Below are 21,661 nucleotides of genomic sequence, written 5' to 3' on the forward strand. Positions count from 1 at the left end.
AGAGTGGAGGCTGTTATAGCAACAAAGGGGGGACCAATTCCATAATATTGCCCATGATTTTGGAATGAGATGTTCGACTAGTAGGTGTCCACATACTTTTGCCCATGTATTGTAGTTACCACAACTATTTAGCTAAAGGGTTAGCTGTATTTGATACTGTGGCGTTCCTTGCTATATGAGCCACGTAACCAAAGATAATTTAATAATTTAGAAAAGTTACAATTCCCACCAAGTGGGTGGTTGAACCCTTATTATTAGAACAATGTTGAAGGTGATGTTGAAGTCAGACCAGGGTACTGCAGGCTGCCATTAGCAACTTAATTATCGTTATAACGTCTTCTGTGTGAGATTTCTTTTATAATCAGTTCACGGACATACATCTGGTGTATTTTTGTATTTACACGAAGATTGACCAAGAAGATTGAGAATGCCATTTTTACATTCACTATAATGGGGGATCCTGTTTCCTGCAAACGATGCCTGTAGTACCGCGTCGGCCTTGAATTTCTGTGGCTTCAGTGAGAGGGGGCAGTCGTTCTCCCCTGGACCAACTCACAAGCCTCTAATTTAAGCCTTTTAGTAAAGGCGGAAACAGATTGAGTGCGATATCCCATCTCTTCACGTATAGAAAGTCTTTGACCAAGCAATCAACAGTGAACGCTTGGGGAGGGGGGGGGGGGAGAAGTGTGAGAGCAGTGACCGCTAGCTGCATGTCAGCGACATATAGAAGAGCCAGGAAGGGGAGTATCTAAAGAAGGGGGGTGGTGAACAGGGATTTGGGCTCCTTCTTTCATATTTGGCTGTAACGTTATCAATTGAATTTCTCTATATTGTTCCAAATTAACTATTTTGCCTACAAGGGGAACGCCACTCAACAACAGCTGTAGCTAGCTACCGCCATCTCCCGCAGTCTGAGCGATCGCCGTGTCTTCCATAAGATGGGAAACGCTGCTACCGCCAAGAAAGGCAACGAGCTGGAGAGCGGTGAGTTGGGGCGGTCGTGTAGCATTATCTATACTAGCTAAAGTTAGCTAACTACCCAGTTAGTATTGCGAACATTGTCACGTTTTACTTTTTAATTTTTAAAAAAATGGACAACATCGGGAGGACGCACACGCAAATGTATCCCTGATGTTGTAAACATTTACATGAATTACACCCTCGCCCCTATATTTTGCTATCGACGGTCATTTATAGTAATTGGTTTGTGAATTAATCCCAGCTAGATCACCAGTACAAGGGATGTGTAACTAAATAGTTACAACCTGGTCCAGAGGCCTAGCTAGCCATTAACATTAGCTAGCTAGCGGGTTGTTTTAGCACTTTCGCTATGATGTTGTCTACCTAGCTAACGTCAGTGAGAGCTAGCTGTATATCAGCGTTAGTGAGCCACCGCCAGGCCCGTGAGACATCACCAAGCCAGAGTAATGTTCAATGCCAGCTACGGTACTGTAGTCTAGACTTTGCTATGCTATCTGACGTGTGTTGGTCTCATAGCCTATGAGGCCTGTTGTTTTGACATTGCGTTTGTAGATTCGAGTTGTTTTAGCTAGCTAATTTGTAATCTTACAAGTGTGATAGATCGTTAGCAACCTGAAGTTCACTCCACTCCTAAACTATTTACAATTGTCATGTTAGATTAATCACACCTAAGGATAAGTCGTTTAATAAGTATGGGGTTTCAATTATCAGACTGCCTCCACATATATACAGCTTTCCCTCTACAGTACTCTAGCGCTCCTCTAAACAGTGACCAAATATGGTGAAGAAATGACAAATGCCCACTTGCCATTCATAAAACCCGGCCCGTAATGCAACCTTCCCAAGTGATTTATCTCACATGTCATTTTGGTTTAGAGTCTGTTTAATCTTAGTGATGTGCAGTTCTACATGCACACACATACAGCACAGTTTGTCATTGACTGGGACAGCTTGTCACCAGACCTTCGTAAGAGGATAAGGGGAATTACAAGCTTTGACGCAACTAGCCCTGGGACTGTATTAATTTGCAGTGGTACACTTTGACATATGTATGCTGATAATCAATGCACTGCATGACTTGATACATTTTGAAATGTTTCCCCATGAAGTCCTATACAGTCAGGAATATTGATGCATTGGTTTGTGTCCAGATCTGAATGTGTGTGAACTGCTTGCAAACTAATCTTACGCAAGTTAGTCTGGGAAATGCCACTGGATTGTGAGTGTGCATATATGCTGTTCCATCTACTTCACTTTTGATACAATGTACGGACAAATTTGAACATTTATGGTAGGTAGTAATGTATCTAGGTCATTTAAAAGCTTTGTCACTTTACAATGCTGTTAATCTGTTCATATGACATTTACTGAAGTGTTGGAAGAGACCAGGCAGAGGCACAGGAACCTGGTCAGCCACAGGTATCTTTCCAGTTTCAGGAAGCAAGCGGTTTTCTTTGATCTGATCAGTGCAACCAAAAGCCTGTGCTGTGCTGTCTGTTTTCCTGTCTGTTTTGACATAACATGAGCCCCAGTCTCTCAACCTTCTGGTGTTAAACCTGTCTAAGCCACAGTGCCCTCAACTGCTGCTGCTACAGATTTGTCTGCCCTGTTGCTGTTTACAGGTCTGGCAACCTGGTTCCTGATAATAGCTCTTTGTTTGGCTCTCAGTTTGACAGGGAGGGAAGGAGGTAGGGAGGTAGGCTAATTCTGACACTGAATTCTGAGCCTTTTCACTGTTCCATATCAACCTTCCATGTTGTTAAACATGTTAGGCACATTTAAAAAAAAAAAAAATTTAAAAAGGAAAATCTTGCATTAGCTAACCATGTTCTAAAAATAGGAACTTAGTGGTGCTCATCTCTAAAAACTGTACTGAGGTGAACATTGTTGTACTGTACAATGGACACCTAGCTTATGTCTTTAAAAGTGATCACATTCAGTACAGCTCTAATTATGTAAACATTTACATTAGCTAGGTGGTCATACAGTGCATTCGGAAAGTATTGAGACCCCTTGACTTTTTCCACATTTTGTTACGTTACAGCCTAATTCTAAAATGTATTAAACAAATAAAAAATCCTCAATACAAACACACCTCATAATGACAAAGTGAAAACGGGTTTTGTAGAATTTTTTTAGAATTTTTTTTACAAGTATTCAGACCCATTGCTATGAGACTTGAAATTGAACTCAGGTGCATCCAGTTTCCATTGGTCATCCTTGAGATGTTTCTACAACTTGATTGGAGTCCACCTGTGGAAAATTCAATTGATTGGACATTATTTGGAAAAGTGCACACCTGTCAACTGTGGAACCCTATATAGACAGTGCAAAATGTCAGAGCAAAAACCAAGCCATGAGGTCGAAGGAATTGTCCGTAGAGCTCAGAGACAGGATTATGTCGAGCCACAGGTCTGGGGAAGGGTACCAAAAGTTTTTCAGCGGAAGTGACTGGGAGACAAGTCAGGATCAAGGGAATGATGTACAGAGAGGTCCTTGATGAAAACCTGCTCCAGAGAGCTCAGGACCTCCGACTGGAGTGGCAAAGGTTCACCTTCCAACAGGACAAAGACCCTAAGCACACAGCCAAGACAACTCAGGAGTGGCTTTGAGACAAGTCTCTGGAGAGACCTGAAAATAGCTGTGCAGCAACGCTCCCCATCCAATCTGACGGAGCTTGAGAGGAACTGCAGAGAAGAATGGGGGGGGAAACTCCCCGGGTACAGGTGTGCCAAGAAGACTCGAGGCTGTAACAGTTGCCAAAGGTGCTTCAACAATGTACTGAGTAAAGGGTCTGAATACTTATGTAAATGTGTTAATTTTTTAAAATATATATTTTATCATATACAGCATAGTCTACTTGTCAGGCCAGGGTAATATGGGATTTTTAGTGGTTCAACACACTGTAGCCTATATAAAAAGAACGGCACGATTATTGAAGCCTTTTTCTGTTTGCTACATCTTTGTATTTGTACATAATTTGCCATCCTAGTCATGTCTGTTTTAAACTTTCTTACCCACAGGGGTCATTAACAAACATTGTAATTAGTCATCTTGTGTTTTTCTTTGCCAAACTGAATTCCAGAAGAAGAATGACAACTCTTTCTCTCTGTCTCTAATACTGTCTTTTTCTTTCCTTCGTTGTCATCTTCTATTGTTCTTCACTGCATGTGGTCCATGTTTGTTGATCTGGTATACTTGTTAGATTTATGCTCTCTCTCTCTCTCTCTCTTTCTTCCACATCATCCCTTCCACATTGTTCCTGCAAATCCTTGGGTGATCTATAGAGACATTTGGTATGCCCATTCTTCCACTAGATTCCCAAAATGACAGAAGTCCGAAACCTTGCACGTGTTGATTCGATTGTAAATGAACCCAAGCTTGGCTTGTAGTAGTGGTTCAGTATATGCTTCCATCTAGGTTCTGCCAAAACCATTACCTAAACCTCTGTGTTTTTGTCATCTGCATTCTGTCATTCTGGATATCTCCTGTCTGCTGTGTTCTTCCATGTGTTTTGGTTTGTCCTTGTTCGTCAAAAACAATTCTGTATATAATAATCTGAGTGTTAAAGCCTTCCCGTGAACAGTATTGGGCCCTAATGCACAGTCGGTGCAGAAAGAAAGTGATGCACAAGAGTTCTGCATGCTTCGAGAGAGCCCAGCCTCTTCACCTGTCTTAGTGAATTCGTACACCCCCCTATCTATTTATAAAAATACAAAGGGAGCTCTTGGCATCACTTCTTACTTAGACTGCTCGTCTTGGTTGGTGTGTTTTTTTTTTTTTTTGTATCACTAGAAAAAACGTTTTGATGTTGTCGTCGTCGCCGCCCCCCCCCCCCCCCCCCCCCCCCCCCCCCTTCTCCGTACATGCATTTTGTGGATGTAAAATAGAGATAGACTTTACCAGTCTTTGTCTCAATTGAATTTCATTTCATACTGATTTTGTTACAATTGATACCCGGTACTGTTCAAGAATTTCCACATCAGATTTCCTTTGTACTTTGTTGCCCACTCCATGCAAATCAAATCCCAGGTCAATAAATAGGAATGCATCATGCGTTGACAGACAATTCCTTCCTGTTAGCTAATTGTGCCTGTGTATATCTTTCTTCCATACAGTGAAAGAGTTCCTAGCCAAAGCCAAAGAAGACTTCTTACGGAAATGGGAATGTCCACCACAGGTGAGATGTTTTCAATGCTCTTAAGGTTGGAGCTAGAAATACAGGGTTTGGGGACTCTCATTTATTCTTTCTGTGAGGAATCACATCCTATCTCTTTGCCTTCTTCCCAACCGAATTGGGGAGAAGGTCCAAAGTCCTTCACCAATGTGTATAGAAAAGGAGACGTGGATGTGGGGAATATCTAAGTTGAACTGAGTAAAACCTGGGACTGCTGCTGTGGTATATCCATTAGGTAATCCACACCCTGTGTTTTGTGTGACCCCATTCTAGAGCACGACGGGCCTAGATGACTTTGACAGGCTAAAGACCCTGGGTACAGGCTCGTTTGGAAGAGTCATGCTGGTCAAACATAAAGGAACAGAGCAGTTCTTCGCCATGAAAATACTGGACAAGCAAAAGGTTGGTGCCTTTTCAAGGACGGGTAACCCATGTATGAGCTGACAAGGCAATGTATCGCCTTGCTATGGGAAGAGGATGAAGAGAGGCTATTTTAGGGCATCAAACGGGGCAACAAGTGCAAAGCCTTGGTCGAGTGGGTATCGCTCCAGGCAGCAAGCACATGCATGCCTCCCCACCGAAGACCTGGGTTCAACCCTGTCTACCTCCTTACTCTCATCCCAGCTGTTTGTACCCGTCTAAATAAAGCATAAAAAATACAGTAAGGATCATGTGCAATTCCACTCTCCAATAAAATAATATCTAACAAAAAATGGGGCAAGAATGAAATAACACTGTAGATCAGTCGTATTCAACTTTTCCAGCGGGACCCATTTTTTTCCGCCAGAAGTTCTGGGGAACCCATTCCCCCCCCAGAAGTTCTCGCGACCCCAACCCAAATCTAATGACACGACCTTGAAAATCGGTACATCAACAAATACCTTTTTAATTCATTACATTTATCTCTTATCAAAACTAAAAGAAAACAAATACAATTTTTATTGAGTAAATGTATTTATTTTAATTATCTTTCTCAAATGTATGCTGTGACTTGTTCCATACAATAACATGTACTCAAATATTTGTAATTTTTTTATTGTGCAACGCCACTGCAAGGTTGCGACTCCAACTTTGAATACCACTGCTGTAGATGTTATCTGGTGGCATAACATAAGTACGATTGTGTAATGTTAGTACCGGCCGGCCGGCAGTAATGTCTGCCAGTGGTTCCTCCCATCACATGCACGGATATGATCGGACCTGTTAGTGTCTGGATTATAATACCATAGTCTCTTTCCACCCTCTCCCTCAATGTGAGCAAGACAAAGGAGCTGATCGTGGACTAAATGAGGGCTGAACATTGACGGGGCTGTAGTGGAGCGGGGGCGAGAGTTTCAAGCTCCTTGGTGTCCACATCACCCACAAACTATCCTGGTCCAAACATACCAAGACAGTCGTGAAGAGGGCATGACAACACCTTTTCCCCCTCAGGAGACTGAAAAGATTTGGCATGGGTCCCCAGATCATCAAAGTTCTACGGCTGCACCATCGAGGGCATCCTGACCAGTTGCATCACCGCCTGGTATGGCAACTGGTTGGCATCTGACCGCAAGGCGTTAGAGGGTATTGCGTATGGCCCAGTACATCGCTAGGGCCAAGCTTCCTGCCACCCAGGACCTATATACTAGGCGGTGTCAGAGGAAGGGACAAAAAATTGTCAGGCCCCCCTCCCCTTTGTTTTTACACTGCTGCTGCTCGCTGTTATGCATAGGGGTAAAGTGACTATGTACAAATTACCTCGACTAACCTGTACCCCCACACATTGACTCGCTACCGGTACCCCCTGTATATAGCCTCGTTATTGTAACATATTTAAGTAAGCATTTCTACAGCTGTTGTATTTGGCGCGAGTGACAAAAATGTGATTACTGGAATGCAATCTAAAAGCTGTCCTAGCCACACAAGCATCCTGATCTCGCGAGCTAACATAAATGGTCTGCTACCTCAGTCTGGTGGTAATTACGAGACTAAAGCTGTCCTGCCCCCCCCCCCCCCCCCCCCATAAAAAAATCCCTCTACAACTTTGTCATGCCATCATTAAACTGTAATTGAACTGTCGGTCAAGACTGTTGTCTGATGATCACTTCTTTGTCTGGTAGGTGGTGAAACTCAAGCAAATAGAACACACGTTAAATGAGAAGAGAATATTGCAGGCTGTGTCTTTTCCCTTCCTCGTCAGACTTGATTATGCCTTCAAGGTACAGTTCATTTTTTTCTTCTGCATACAGTGTTTTTAATCTGGCCATTGAGATCAGAGGCTATGAATCAAGCGTCTCAAACTAGGAGTGCTGATTTAGGGCTCGTTTGTCCTTTTGATCATAATGAATTTGATTTAAATGGGGGTGGGGGGGCTGATCCCAGCACTATGAGACGCTTCATACATATGGCCTTTTTATTATTCAGTTTCCTCCGTATCTGACTGGATTTGTTTATGTCGGTCTGTGTCCGTCCACAGGACAACTCCAATTTGTACATGGTGATGGAGTATGTTCCAGGAGGAGAGATGTTTTCACATCTAAGACGAATCGGAAGGTTCAGGTGAGTGTCTGTCTGAACGTTCTGCTCGTCAATACAATATCGGGTTGATTGTAAGTTGTTTATAGATTTTCCATTTGTTGATTGAAAATTGTTTTGGGAAACTTTTTTTTATATACCTACATTCATCTATGTATTTTTTTTTGGACAGTGAATTTACAACATTTTAATTTGGCTTTGTTCTCCAGAATTAGATTTCAGATCAAAAGTTCTGAGGTGACAGTACAGAATGTCCCCTTTTTATTTGAGGGTATTTTCATACATGTGTTTTCCCAATTTAGACTTGAATGCACTTTATGTATCTAGTCTCTCCATTTTGAAGGTTGTTGGAAGTATTTAGAAAATTCAGGTTTAAAAGTTTAGTTATTTGGTCCCATATTCCCAGCACGCAATGACTACATCACGTGAATCAACAATGTTGTTGGATGCGTTTTCAGTTTGTTTTGGTTGTGTTTCAGATTCTTTTGTGCCCAACAGAAATGAATTATAAATAACGTGTTATTTTGGAGTTACGTTTATTTTAAATAAGGCTGTAACGCAATGATTATCCGTAATCATGGTAGCATCCACAGTATTGTAGAAGTGTTCAGAAACATATTCTATTCTTATTTACAATTAAAATGACACAATACGTTATTTCTCATTCATTTCTATTGAGAAAGGGAAAGGGGATACCAGTTGTACAACAGAATGTATTCAACATAAATGTGTCTTCCGCATTTAACCCAACTCCTCTGAGTCAGAGAGGTGCCGGTAGCTTCGATCCAGCAATCTTTTGGTTACCGGCCCAACGCTCCTACCCACCAGGCTACCACACGACACATTCCTGCAAATGCATCCAACAAGTTTGTAGAGTCACAACCTTGACGTAGTCATTGCATGCTGGGAATATGGGACCAAATAGTCAACTTTCATACCTTTTTTTGTAACTTTTGTACCAACAGAATACACTACAACAGAAATCCAAATCCTTATGACGTCTTCAAATGGAGGGGACTAGATACAGTGCATTAAATGTTTTCGCTTCACTGTCCAAATAAATACAGAGGGAGGTCTGTGTGTTTATTTTAAATTCAGTGCTCATATAGCTGGTAGTTAATTAACTCCATTTACATTTTTGTGCTTACTACGTGATCAGTTAAACAGATTCTCCTACTTTTCCTTCACAGTGAACCCCACGCACGGTTTTACGCGGCCCAGATAGTGCTGACATTTGAGTACCTCCATTCACTAGACCTTATCTACAGAGATCTGAAGCCTGAGAACCTTCTAATCGATCAGCATGGCTACATCCAGGTATGCGTGACCAGTGCTTCAAGTGGATCATTTTCATTCTACAGCACCAGGGTTCTTATTTTAGAGCCAATGTTGCATAAGGGATGCCGGTAGGCCTACTGACAGGGATGCAAACCTGTCTCTTTTCGGCGATTATCACCGTTTTGATCTCAAAATAGGCCATCCAAGTGAATCGTGTAGATCCGAAGAGAAAAAGGGGAAGGGGTCTGTGTCTCATTGAAATCATTGACTGAGCACAGGAAGTTAATGGTATTGAACTCATAATTCCTGAAAATAATGCATCAGTGATATGTATTTCCTGCAACGTCCTGAAGTGGTAAAACTTCTGTGTGTGTTGTGTAGCCAGTTATTATGCTGAAACATTTCTAAAGGTTTTCCCCCCAAAAAACTTCCCAATTAAATGTTGTCTGCAAAGTAGGCTAACCTGGCTGGCAGAATGATATGATAACTTTGTACCAATCAGGTTCACATGAAACACCGCTACAGAAACACTGCTACTAGCCAAACACAATAGGCTCTTGCTGGTGCACAATTAAATTAAAGGGCAACTACACTCTCCCACATAGATTAATACATTTTTTTACCTCAAATGTGGTCTCCTGCTGTGTTTTTAAGCATTGTTGTGGACTTACATTTGATTGGTTTTCTATCAATAAAAGGGTGATTTTGAGAGAGAATTCTGAAACCTGGAAAAGCTAAACCAAGAGCAGAATTTGGCAAGTAAAATAGATTTTAGATAGCTATCTGGGGAGGCAGATTATCATTACCTGTCATGATCAACCTTAAACCAGACCAAAGAGCCCAACTTCCCCCCCTACCCCAGGACATAATTTTCTCTGTCTATTGTGGTTTGTAAAGTTAGGAGTGTTGCGATTATTCAAATGTGTATTTATTACTTGTTATTATCTGAAAATAAGCCAATTTTCTTGCTCCTCACACAGATTTTTCATGTATCCAAGTGAATTTTTGTGTTACCATTTTGGGCCCTCGCCAATTTGCATCCTTGTTCTCAAGCAGTAGAACATTTGAGGTGCCAGTACTGTGTACCGGTGAGCACCGGCCCAACTGGAGCACTGTGCGTGACACATCACTGCCTATGGCATATACTGCAATGTCAAATCAAATGTATTTCTAAAGCCCTTCTTACATCAGCTGATATCTCAAAGTGCTGTGCAGATATTATGGGTTATGTTTTCTCTGCTATGTTGCTTTACCGACTGTACGTGTTCTTGGTGGTCAGGTGACAGACTTTGGATTTGCCAAGAGGGTAAAAGGCAGAACCTGGACGTTGTGTGGAACTCCAGAGTACCTGGCACCCGAGATCATCCTCAGCAAGGTGAGAGTCCTGTTTGTCTCTCTCACACACACACACACACACACACACACACAGTGCATTAAATTACTACATTTGAAGACATGGAACATTAGTTTGTTGCCATGAATTTAGATTACATATGTGTATGTGAACTACATTTGTCATTGTGCTGTGTGTAGGGCTACAACAAAGCAGTGGACTGGTGGGCCCTGGGGGTCCTTATATATGAGATGGCTGCTGGATACCCTCCCTTCTTCGCTGACCAGCCTATTCAGATCTATGAGAAGATTGTGTCTGGAAAGGTATGGACAAGTCCATTTTTACATTAAGCATGTCTGAAATGGCCTACCTATTTAACCTCCAGTTTTAACACATTTTTAACACCTGTCATGTTCTCATGGAGTAAGTTTAACTCAGTAGGTTTTAACTGCCCAATGAATGCTTGACTTGCTTTTGGCTTAGCCTCTGTCTTTAATCACTTACTATACAGTTCCAACTAGGAGCAAATGAACATTTCTCAATACATGACCATTTAGACAAATCTCTGTGTGTCCCCCCCTGTAGGTCCGCTTCCCATCCCACTTCAGCTCTGACCTGAAGGACCTGCTGAGAAACCTGCTGCAGGTGGACCTGACCAAACGCTATGGCAACCTGAAGAATGGCGTCAACGACATCAAAGGACACAAGTGGTTCGCTACAACGGACTGGATTGCCATCTACGAGAGGAAGGTACATACAAGGCTGTGTCGGAGGATGAGGACAATCAGTGCGAAGTTGAATTGCTCTTTATAGCACCTAACTTTTATGAAACACATTGGCCAAATTCTTACCTACTAATTACTAACACAACATACTGTGTATTAATCATACTACATACTATTTCAGCAACAAATATCAACATTACTACTCAGCCATACTGAGAAGGCGTAATCTACATGCACAATCTCTCTTGTTCCACGCCATTCGTACATTTCTGCAGAGCATGTCCCCTATTCTGATTATTAGCTGTTGTCAAACAGACGTGGGTCTGAAAAGACTTACTCTCTTCCTCAATAGTGTGCAGTGAATTCTAAATGAAACGCCGAAATGAGTATGACATCCTGGGATTTAAAGTATACTACATTTTTAAAATGTCACATTCTATATAACTTTATATTTTTGCATCGCCAAAAATCCTAACACAAGTACAGGTATTCAGACAAGGCCTCTGTATTTTATTAGTGTCCAGTAGTGCTTTTCCGGAGTATTATCATCTTACAACAACAGTCTTTATATGGTGTCATAACGTTTTCTATTTGACTTACTAGAATGATTTCATAATGCATTTTGCTGACAGGACGTATTACCTAGGCATCTGGAAATTCTTGCCTTATTAGAATCTCATTGAAGTACTAGCTTGGTCTCCTCTTAAGGCACACTCTAACTCCGCTCCTGGTTATCCTGCTCTCTGTGTTGTCAGGTGGAAGCCCCGTTCATACCAAAGTGTCGAGGCGCTGGCGACACGAGCAACTTCGACGACTACGAGGAGGAGGAGATCCGTGTTTCCGTAACGGAAAAATGCGCAAAGGAGTTTTCCGAGTTTTAGGACGTGCACACGTGGATATATCAGGGCTAAAACACACATGAAAAATAAGGGGATCTTTGCACTCTTCTAAAGACTTGGGGTTGGAGCAGAGACCATTGTTCAACTATTACTACGTAGTTCCTTCATTCCACAAGGCTGAATGAGGTCGCCATGATCCTTGGGTGCCAATGATAACACCTTTACTGTCACACATACCTGCGTATTAAAGCAGACACAACACCTTTTTTTTATCCCCTCTACCCACTCTGTTTTTGAACTTTGAAGCAGTTGTTGTCTTGGATGTTGTGCTCCCCTTTACAGATGTGATATTTTTCGATTTAGGAGGAAAACCAGAGAGGGTAACTATACGAGAGAGGCCAATTTCATATAAGTCCACACAGTGTAACTTCAAACCGACTTGTCTGTGGCAGTATCACACATGGTTGTGTGGTTTTGTAGGGCAGTGCCTCCAGTCGTCAACAGTTTCGATTTTATGGTCTGTTACAAATCTGATGTTTTTCAATAGAAAATTATTCTCACCTTCTACTAGGACAATGTTTTGGCCAGCTTTCAGAAATAGTATTTGTCCTTTTTGTATATTTTGTCACTAAGACGCTTAAAGATTAAACACCATTGCGTGCTAAGAGCATGACCAAAATACAACTAATTGGGTGACAGAGGAAGAGTAGTCCCTTTCTTTGCCTGTCTGTAGAACCCTTTAGACCAATTCCAACGGCCCCACAAAGCGTCCATTCTCTGGCCCATTGGTATTCTAGCCCAGTAACGGGGAAGTCATTGCAGGGAATGGTGAACCCAACTACAAACAGAAAATAACAAAACCGTGGTCAGAGAAATTCTAGAATATGTTGAATTTGTATTCTCCTTTTTATTTAACATTTTAATACATGGATTAAAACTGAAGGTTTTTTGTTCCCTAAGATTTCAGGTCCGCTAATAAAGAAAGGACACTTTTAAATGAATTTGTGGAGCTGCGGAGCTCCTGATGCGTTAAAGTGAAATCAAGTCCTTTTGAGGTGCGCTCTTTAAATTGATCAGTGTGTATTGTGTTGTGGCTTTTGCCTCAACATTGTTAGTAAAACCAGTACACACTTCATAACAATATATTGATGCTAAGCAGTCTTGCAAACTCCTCAAAAGGGATTGCAAAACACTATTTTTTCCCCCCATGTTTTTCCCTATTGCTGTTCTTGACTTCCCTCCTTTCCTTGTTTGTTTCATTCTTATGACAGAATGTAGTGTTGCAACTTATAGGTATGCATAGTTTGAAATGCTTGATTAAGGTACATTAGTGTTTTTCTCACAGACATACACTGGCAAAAAAACAAACAAGACTGCTCCTTGACCTTTGTATCACATATAATCCAGTCATTGTTCAGCTCATTACATTATAAGTATATGCATTGTTTCATATGTTTTTATTTATACACATTAGAGATGCTAATACATTTTATTTTTTAAAGTGTCAACGTTTGGAAAGTTTTTTGTAATCTTGTAAATAACGGCATACTGCTCTAGGAGTGTTCATGTGTGGGCCTTATATTTGTCAAACTATATAAAGCAGGATAACATCTGAGAGAGAGACCAGGCTTCATCACACATCATGACTGAAATATTCATGTAATTGTTTAAAAAAAAAAAAGGATAATTTTCACACATGTCATGGGTTTTGTTTGGCATGTCCACTTCTCTCAGTTAAATCATTTCATAATTTCCCAGTCAAATGAGATGGCTTTGGCATTACAACAGCAATCATTTCAATGAGTTTGGCTATAAATGAAGTCATTCAGGAAATTCCATCAATATTTGACTGTTTACGATTTACAAATGATTACATTTCCTGAAGAAAATGTGTTTTTCTTAGCTGTCTTAAAATATTTCTATGGCAGTGGGAGATGTGTTAAATGTGGAATCCAAGCTCTTAAGAAGCTGAAGTGGTTCAATATAGTAAGAATAGGTCTGATTTACTAGTAGACTGCTATATATGAAAAAAAAATGGCAGTTTACCTCCAAAATGAAATGTGCCTAAAACTCGTCAGGGATGTGATATCCTACTCCTGACACCAATGTAGTTTAATTAGGAGTTACCCTGAACGGACCTTAAACCCTCTTCCCTGTGACTGTCATTCCAAAATCATTATGTCAAAAGTCTTAAATGGGTGGTTCACTTTTATTTTGTACCAAATCTATGTTTTTATGTCAATGTAATGTTGTAAGTGTCCAGACATTTTTTTTCCTTTAGATTTCACTTGCTTTTGTGAAACTTACCGCACCAGCAATTGACTTCCTCAATGCCCCTTCTGCTTCAGTATGGGAGCCACTAGCCCTCCACCATGACTCAGTTATATTACATTAGTGCATTTATTGAACAAAGGCGTCTTCTGTACGGGGGAGTTTAATTAACGCTCAGTCTGAACATTAACACGCATCGCTTGCGGTACATTTTTTGTTAGCATAATACTTATCTTTCATATCAGCGAGGGGGGAAAAAATAATTGATACACATCCACGTTACAGCGCGTGTTTACGGATGACAGAGGGACCACCTGTGCTAATCAGCTACCTAGGAAGGCCGCCAGAAACGTATTGTCACAGGAAAAACACTGCTGCAACTGTGATAAAGCAGGGTAAAACTGTACAGTTAGTGTATATTTAGAGTTTGTAAAATTGTTTTTATGTGATATGAAAGTAAAAGGTTTTACGTTTCTAGAACCGCATTGCAATTGAGGATCTACTCACGTTTGTATGAGTATTTGGCTGTTTTGGCAGCCATAGCCAGTCTACCTCTGAAAATAAGGTCCTTGAACCTTAAGTATTAACGTACGGTAACTTTAGGCTCCTTAAAAGCTTTTACTGCGGCGGGCTAAATCAGGATCACAGTGTTTCTTGGTCTTAAACAAATCTACTTTGAAACAAAACTATATACGTCACACACATGGCTATGGGCTTAAAAAAGGAGACTTGTGCCATATCAGATACAGAGTTCAAACGTATTCCAATTTGAGTTTGCATCCAAATATGATACTTTATATACAGCACATACGAATTATAACAAACACAATTTTCTGTTAAAAAAAAATTGTACATGATGTTTATTAATTATGAAAAATAATGACATTACACCCATGAGGACACTGGGTATTTTGACTGCAGGAAAGGGCTACAAGTACATATTCGGCTAGAGGGCCATGGATAAACACAAAAAAATGAAAATAGAAATTCTCTCTGTACAGTGATGCAGGTCTATAGAGGTTGTACACATGAAATGGTGTATTACTTTATCCACAACCTTATTCCATTTTGTTGGACTCAAGCGATACTTATGAGTACGAGCTTGTGGTGATACGACAAATGAGAAAGCACGCGTATGCTCGTAAAAGAGTGAATGGAAAATTGTTATATTTCCATGCAATTTACATCAAACAGAGATTTGGTTAATAAAAAGTTAATCACTACTTTAAATGTATTTGGATAGGTCGCCACACGGTATTTGGTTTAGTTATAGGTTAGTGATGGGAAGTTCGGCTCTTATTACTGACTTGGATCTGTTCGACTCGTTCAGTCAGAAGAACGAATCTTTCGACTCATTTCGTTCATTTGATTCAGTAATACTCAGAGCATGCAGGACCCCCCTATCAGCGAAAGATGAACTGAAAACTCGAGTCGATGACCATAGGGGGTATATTGGAGCTATCATTTGTGACAAGACTTGTAAACGTGTGCTTTAAACAATGTACATGTGTTTATTCCTAGGCATACACATAATGTTATTTATTGATACATTTGAAACGAGGTCTAGTTGTGGCGCAACAAAACTATATTGTGAACAACTCTTGGCGGAATGCAATGCTTGTTGTGAGGGTGATAAGCACAGTCCCAAACGAATCGTTCTCGAGTTCGAGTAATTTGAGCAGAGGCTGTGCATGTTTTGGTTGTACAAAGCTGTGTCCATAACATTCAATAATCAATTAATTGCACTCATTCTTGCATCATGTGAATAATTATCCGTTCTAAACATGTATTGCTCTTCTCTATGCTTATTTCATGATCTATTTTACTGCGCTCATATGACAGACATTTAGTGGTTGGAGCATATCTCTGGGGCCGCAGAGCCGTAGGAGCGTCTATTAATCCTGCTGTTTGTCTCATTACAACCAGCACTAGTAGGTCAAACGAACGACTGAAATGAATGAGTCACTCAGAAAAACGAAAAATCGAGTCAGTGAAAAGATTCGTTCGCGAACTGTACATCACTATTTCGGTTGCCTAAAGCCACCGTATCTACTCCAGTGGGCGTGTGGGTAATGTAGTGTATAACACACGTGCGTAGTTAAAAAAAAAAATCGCCAGTTCAAACGTTGAAATATGGCAGGCCTGGAGTTATTGTCAGATCAAGGATATCGTCTTGATGGAAGAAAAGCTGCTGAACTGCGGAAAGTACAAGCTCGTATGGGTGTATTTGCCCAAGCTGACGGGTCCGCGTACATAGAACAGGGAAATACCAAAGCGCTGGCAGTTGTGTATGGTCCTCATGAAGTAAGTTTCTTGCTAAAATAGCGTGTTAGCAAGATACCTTGTTAGCTAACGTTACATAGATAACACGCTAGCTAACATACAACTGAGATTAATTAGCTATGGAAATTGCTTCAGCTCGGCTAGCATTTCAGATCAGTTTGTTTATCCAACTTGTAATTTTTCCAAGATAGCTAACGTTAATGTGTTCAGCCCCCTGGTTCTAGTCTAGAGAGCTAAACTAGCCACCCTGCACACTTCCACCTGTGCCTCGGGTCCAGACCTCTTAGTAGATGTGGTAGTATACACAGGGAGACTACACTTTCCCACCTATGGCCTAAGGTAACGTGAGGGTGTATTACTGCTGCCACCAATGCAGTGATTGAGAAGGAACAGTTGGCGCAATACCTGAAGAATCAGTGAGACTGCAGTTAGGGGGTTCGAGAGGAGCGCATTTAAAATCAAATGTACTCTGTTCTCCAGGTGCGAGGCTCCCGCAGCAAGACCCTCCATGACCGTGCTGTCATCAATTGCCAATACAGCATGGCTACCTTCAGTACAGCTGAGCGGAAGAGAAGACCCCACGGGGACCGCAAGTCCACAGAGATGAGCCTTCACCTCAAGCAGACTTTCGAGGCAGCAGTGTTGACTAATCTGTACCCACGCTCTCAAATAGACATTTATGTCAAGGTACCACACTATTTCAGATATGAATGAACTATAAAATGGGTTGTGGTGGAGTATGATGCTATTCATAAAATGGTGACATTAAAGTGGCTGTATATCCTGTCTTTGGGATTTGGAACCAATTATAAGTTTTGTTTGGTTAGTTTCATGTTCTCGGGTATAGAGATTTCTTCATCAATTTGAACCCTGAAACATGGGGTTTAAAAAAACAACCCAACTTGATTTGAAACATTTCACACTCCCTCTTCCCTCTCAGATCTTGCAGTCAGATGGAGGGAACTACAGCGCGTGTGTGAACGCCGCTACTCTGGCAGTAGTTGATGCGGGCATCCCCATGCGTGACTATGTGTGTGCCTGCACTGCAGGCTTTGTGGATGAGACCCCATTGGCAGACCTGTGCCATGCTGAAGAGAGTGGAGGGGGCACATCACTGGCCCTGGCATTGTTGCCTCGTGGCGGGCACATTGCCCTGCTACAGATGGACGCCCGACTCCACCAGGACCACCTAGAGACACTGATGGAGGCGGCAATGACGGCCTGTAAGGGCGTCAGCAAAGTGTTGGACGAGGTGGTGAGGCAGCATCTACAGGAGGTGTCTGCGCTGACTGGAGAGTGATGTAGCTTGGACTTTGGGGTAGATTGGTCTGCGTGAAAGGCAGGGGAGGTAGAGGAGCAGATGGAGTAAACTTTTTTTAATTGTACAATCGTGTTATGCTTTTGTATGAAATGCTTTATTAAAAAATGAAATCTAAACCCATTGATGTGTTCTGTCTGTGTTTTGAATGATCCATAAACTTGACTGAGATGATTGGTTGACAGAGAGCCATAGATAAGGGTCTACATCAGGTAAATCAATCAGCAAAAATAAAACTAATGATTTGTAGCATCACCTGAACCGTGTGTTTTTGAAATAGATTTCTGTGAAACTTTGTTACGGTCATCTTCCAAAACATCAGGGAGAGCCAGTCATAAATGGCAATACTGTGATCTATATTTTATGTATACTGAACAAAATATAAACGTAATGTGTGTTTTTTGCTAAAGCGAGAGTTGAGTTGGTCCGTCACACAATAGTCCGGTAAGAAACTAGGAAAAACATGTTGCGCATTATGGCCTATCTGCACTTGTCATCTTGGGTGTTACCCTTACTGTGCCCGAGAGGTAGGCTGTGGCTTACAACTACACATTTGTAAAGGTATTAAGACGCATTGTTTGGTTGAAAATAAACACCGTTTAGGTATTTGCGCGTTCAACGTAGCTGGTTCTATGACGCTAGCTAACACACCTTCCCAATCAATATTGGGTTAGCAGGTACGTTAGCTAGCTAGGTTAACGATGTTGAGCGCTAAAGCTAACGCAACATTATTGAATATTATTGTGTGAGTCTTATTTTCCTAGGGTCCAGCTGAGCCAGTGTGAGTGGTACAAGGCAACAATATGGGACTGCTTACTGACCCAAACCAAAAGTGAGCCCTGACCGACCTCACCTGTTTCAATGCACCAATTTGGTGAATCCTTGTAGAATCCCGAGGGAGGATCCGTTGGGGAATGGAATGGAACTGGGCATCCTCTTGATGTACCCAATCCACTTTGTAGGGTATCATTTAAATTGTTCCCCTATAAAAGTAGGGTGAGTCAGCCTGATAAGCCTTCTTCCTATAGCATATCACTAGTGTCAGGAAAAATGATCTGCCCTTCCTATCACTAACCCCAATTTTAACATTCAGTGCTTAATTTACCTATCACAATTCCAGCTGTAAGAATGATATAATCCCCCTGTCCTCTCCCATAATATTCCTTCTTGCATTTCTCTCCTCTCTTCTCTGTAGTGGGATGCCAGTGGATTGGCTGGTGTATACTATGCAGTCTCAAGGGCTGGAAGTGTTTACTCAGAGCTTCACCTGCAAACTTCCCTTCCCTGATGAAAACAAAGAGAGATATGCGAGTGTGTGCTAAGACAAAGATGTCTAAACATGCATTTAATTTGATCCCAGTGCACGCACACTTTCACACAGACGCATTCTTTCCTCTCAGGCTTTATTTTCTTCTCTTTCTCTCACTCATCCTTTTCTCTCTTTGTCTGTCAGTCTCGGTCAGATGGTGCATGGCACTAACATTTATGGGATCCTGCGGGCCCCCAGAGCCCCTCATACTGACGCCCTGGTGCTGGGCGCCCCCTGTGGTGAGGGAAACAACGACAACCAGGCTGGGCCTTGCCCAGTACTTCAGGAGTAAGCATACTACTTACACAGACCATTGGAGAAGCACCACACAAGCATACACTCCTACCTCCTTTAATTAATCAGTCAATGATTCGGTCTCTTCTCAGGTCAGATCCACTGGGCTAAGGATACCTTTCTGATGAATGAACATGACCTGATCGGCATGCAGGCCTGGCTCGAGGGATACCACCACACCAACACCAATGGTCAGTACCTGCATCTCTGTAATGATGTAACCCTGTAATGCACCAGTCGTAGAGACACCATTATGGACTCTGTATGTATTCTAAATGTCTCTGTACCATCAACCCCAAACCTGCCACCGTGCCTCACTCTGGGTCCCCCAGGTGGTGACTGGTCTCTGCTTCAGGGGAGAGGTGGCTCCATCCAGGCAGCACTGTCTCTGGAGCAGTGCATTGACATCATCACCAGTCTGCACCTGGTTCTGGAGGGGCTCAATGGCCAGCTGCCAAACCTGGACCTGGCCAACCTCTTCTAAGCCTTCTGCCAGAAGATAGTGTACCTGTGTACCATCCAGGGCAAGGTAAGGAGGAAATCCAAATGCCAGCATACTTCAGTGAGTAATTTATTTGATATACTTGCAGAGGTACTTTGATTTTTTTTTAAAGTCTAATAATAGCACACCACAAACATTTCAGCTTGTCCCTTCCTCTGTATTTGTGTCAGGTAAGGACGAGCCAGTAGTAACACGTTTAATTATCCGACTGCCCAGCTACAGAGGAATGACTGGGACAGTACGTTGGGCTACATCCATGCGGCCCAGACCATGACGGTGTTGAAGCAGGCCAGCGGGCGGCCCTGGGGGAACCACGGCCCATTCCTTAGATACCATATAGAGACTGCTACCGTCAGGGGCATCAACACCTTCAGACAGTACAAGACCGACACCACCACCATCGGCAGGTCAGCTACTGATGTCCAAGCTTCAATTCAGATGATCAGAAAACAGTTAACATTTTTGTATTTTCTATGGTGACATTTTCACTCTTAAAATTCCATGCAAATAAACCTGTGTGTCTCCCTCATCCTCAGGCTCCTGGAGGGGATATACCGGAAGCTGAACAACCTCCTGGAACATCTGCACCAGTCCTTCTTCTCATGCCCTCACTCTTTCGCTTTGCCTCCAGTGGTTATTACATGCCCGCCTTCGGCCACCTGGCTGTCATCATGCTGCTGCATGTGTCTATCGACCTCTGGGACCTTGAGGATTCTAGTTTTATTGAACCATTATTTAACCAGGTAGTCCAATTGATGTCAGATTACCTTTTTCCAAAGGGAGACCTGGACAAGAGGGGAGGATGGTTGGAATTGGCTAAGAGGGGAGGATGGGTTGGAATACTTTCTCTGTCCTCCAGCTCAGGGATCCTGTCTATTGTTGGGGAATAATCAGAATTAGTTGGGTAACATAGATAAGATGTTTTATATTCATTATATGCTTGTGAGTTACTTCTCATCAGGTATGTCTATTTTTGGATAATACTGTTGGCCGGTTGCAGTTATCTGTTCTCTGTCATGGGGTCAGTTACTTGGGCCGCAGAGAGGGGAGGGGTCAAGCTTGTCTTCATATGTAAACATATCTTTTAAACCAATTATCTCTTGGCTCCACAATGTCTGTGTGCCAGTCACTGTGTCTCTGTGATCTTGTCCAGGAGGGGTGTATTTGATATATGCCTGTTCATGAGGATTTGTTTTATGGTCCTGAGAGCGAGATGAGAACATAGTTTAGGAGACAAAGCTGAACGATAATTTATAGCCAATGCTGTCTGGCTATGTGTGTCTTTGCTATAAAGGATCTCAGTTGCAATGTGTAAGGAATCTCAGAGAAGTAATTTATAGACACTGAATTGATCTGAGAGTCACAGGGTTGTGATTGGAGCTCATATAATTAAAGATGGACTTTATGATAACTCTGACTTGTGTGTGGTTTGCTCTCATGATTTGGTAAATACAGGAAATTTCCACGACACTATACTGACTCCAGTAGTGATCAGTCATATGACAGGGGTAGCTCTGTACACCCTCCCCATCCTCTCTCAGCAGATGGCTGTGCAACACTTTCCTGTGTCCGAGACTGAAACTGTGGTCCTCACTGCTATTGTCATCTACACAGCCTATTGTTTTCTGGCACATTCATTTATTTTCCGTTGCAATTCGTATACAGCCACGATGTGCTGGCGCATAGGCTTACTCTGATTTGATTGAGGAACAGCAAGCTTGACTGGTTTATAAATGGTTTGGAACTGACTGAATAAAGGCGATCTCATATCCTTTACATTCACAAATCATACAATGTAGTTATGTCTATGATATCACATTGGGACAAGTAAACTAAA

At 41.9% G+C, this 21,661-nt stretch overlaps 2 protein-coding genes and 1 pseudogene across 3 annotated transcripts; all 3 read left to right on the forward strand.

The window, feature by feature from the left end:
* The first annotated feature begins 257 nt into the window (after positions 1-257).
* Positions 258-13,464, forward strand: LOC109871709 (cAMP-dependent protein kinase catalytic subunit beta-like). 2 transcript variants are annotated; one of them, XM_020462672.2, is made up of 11 exons: positions 658-984; positions 4,269-4,277; positions 5,100-5,161; positions 5,432-5,560; positions 7,258-7,356; positions 7,614-7,696; positions 8,863-8,989; positions 10,230-10,325; positions 10,484-10,606; positions 10,869-11,033; positions 11,764-13,464. In XM_020462672.2, the coding sequence occupies exons 1-11, from the start codon at positions 939-941 to the stop codon at positions 11,887-11,889; spliced, it is 1,065 nt and encodes a 354-aa protein (XP_020318261.1). In that variant the 5' UTR covers positions 658-938; the 3' UTR covers positions 11,890-13,464. The 2 variants fall into 2 exon arrangements, with proteins under 2 accessions (XP_020318262.1, XP_020318261.1); XM_020462673.2 differs by lacking the exon at positions 4,269-4,277 and having other exon boundaries at positions 258-984.
* A 2,618-nt stretch (positions 13,465-16,082) lies between these two features.
* Positions 16,083-17,842, forward strand: exosc4 (exosome component 4). The gene is made up of 3 exons (XM_020463470.2): positions 16,083-16,422; positions 16,882-17,088; positions 17,342-17,842. Exons 1-3 carry the CDS (start codon positions 16,252-16,254, stop codon positions 17,699-17,701), a joined length of 738 nt encoding a protein of 245 aa, XP_020319059.1. The 5' UTR covers positions 16,083-16,251; the 3' UTR covers positions 17,702-17,842.
* Positions 17,843-18,101: 259 nt separating this feature from the next.
* LOC109871527 (glycosylphosphatidylinositol anchor attachment 1 protein-like) lies at positions 18,102-20,768 on the forward strand (annotated as a pseudogene).
* The last annotated feature ends 893 nt before the right edge of the window (positions 20,769-21,661 follow it).

The sequence above is a fragment of the Oncorhynchus kisutch genome, linkage group LG27 (genome assembly GCF_002021735.2).
Source record: "Oncorhynchus kisutch isolate 150728-3 linkage group LG27, Okis_V2, whole genome shotgun sequence".
Taxonomy (NCBI): domain Eukaryota; kingdom Metazoa; phylum Chordata; class Actinopteri; order Salmoniformes; family Salmonidae; genus Oncorhynchus; species Oncorhynchus kisutch.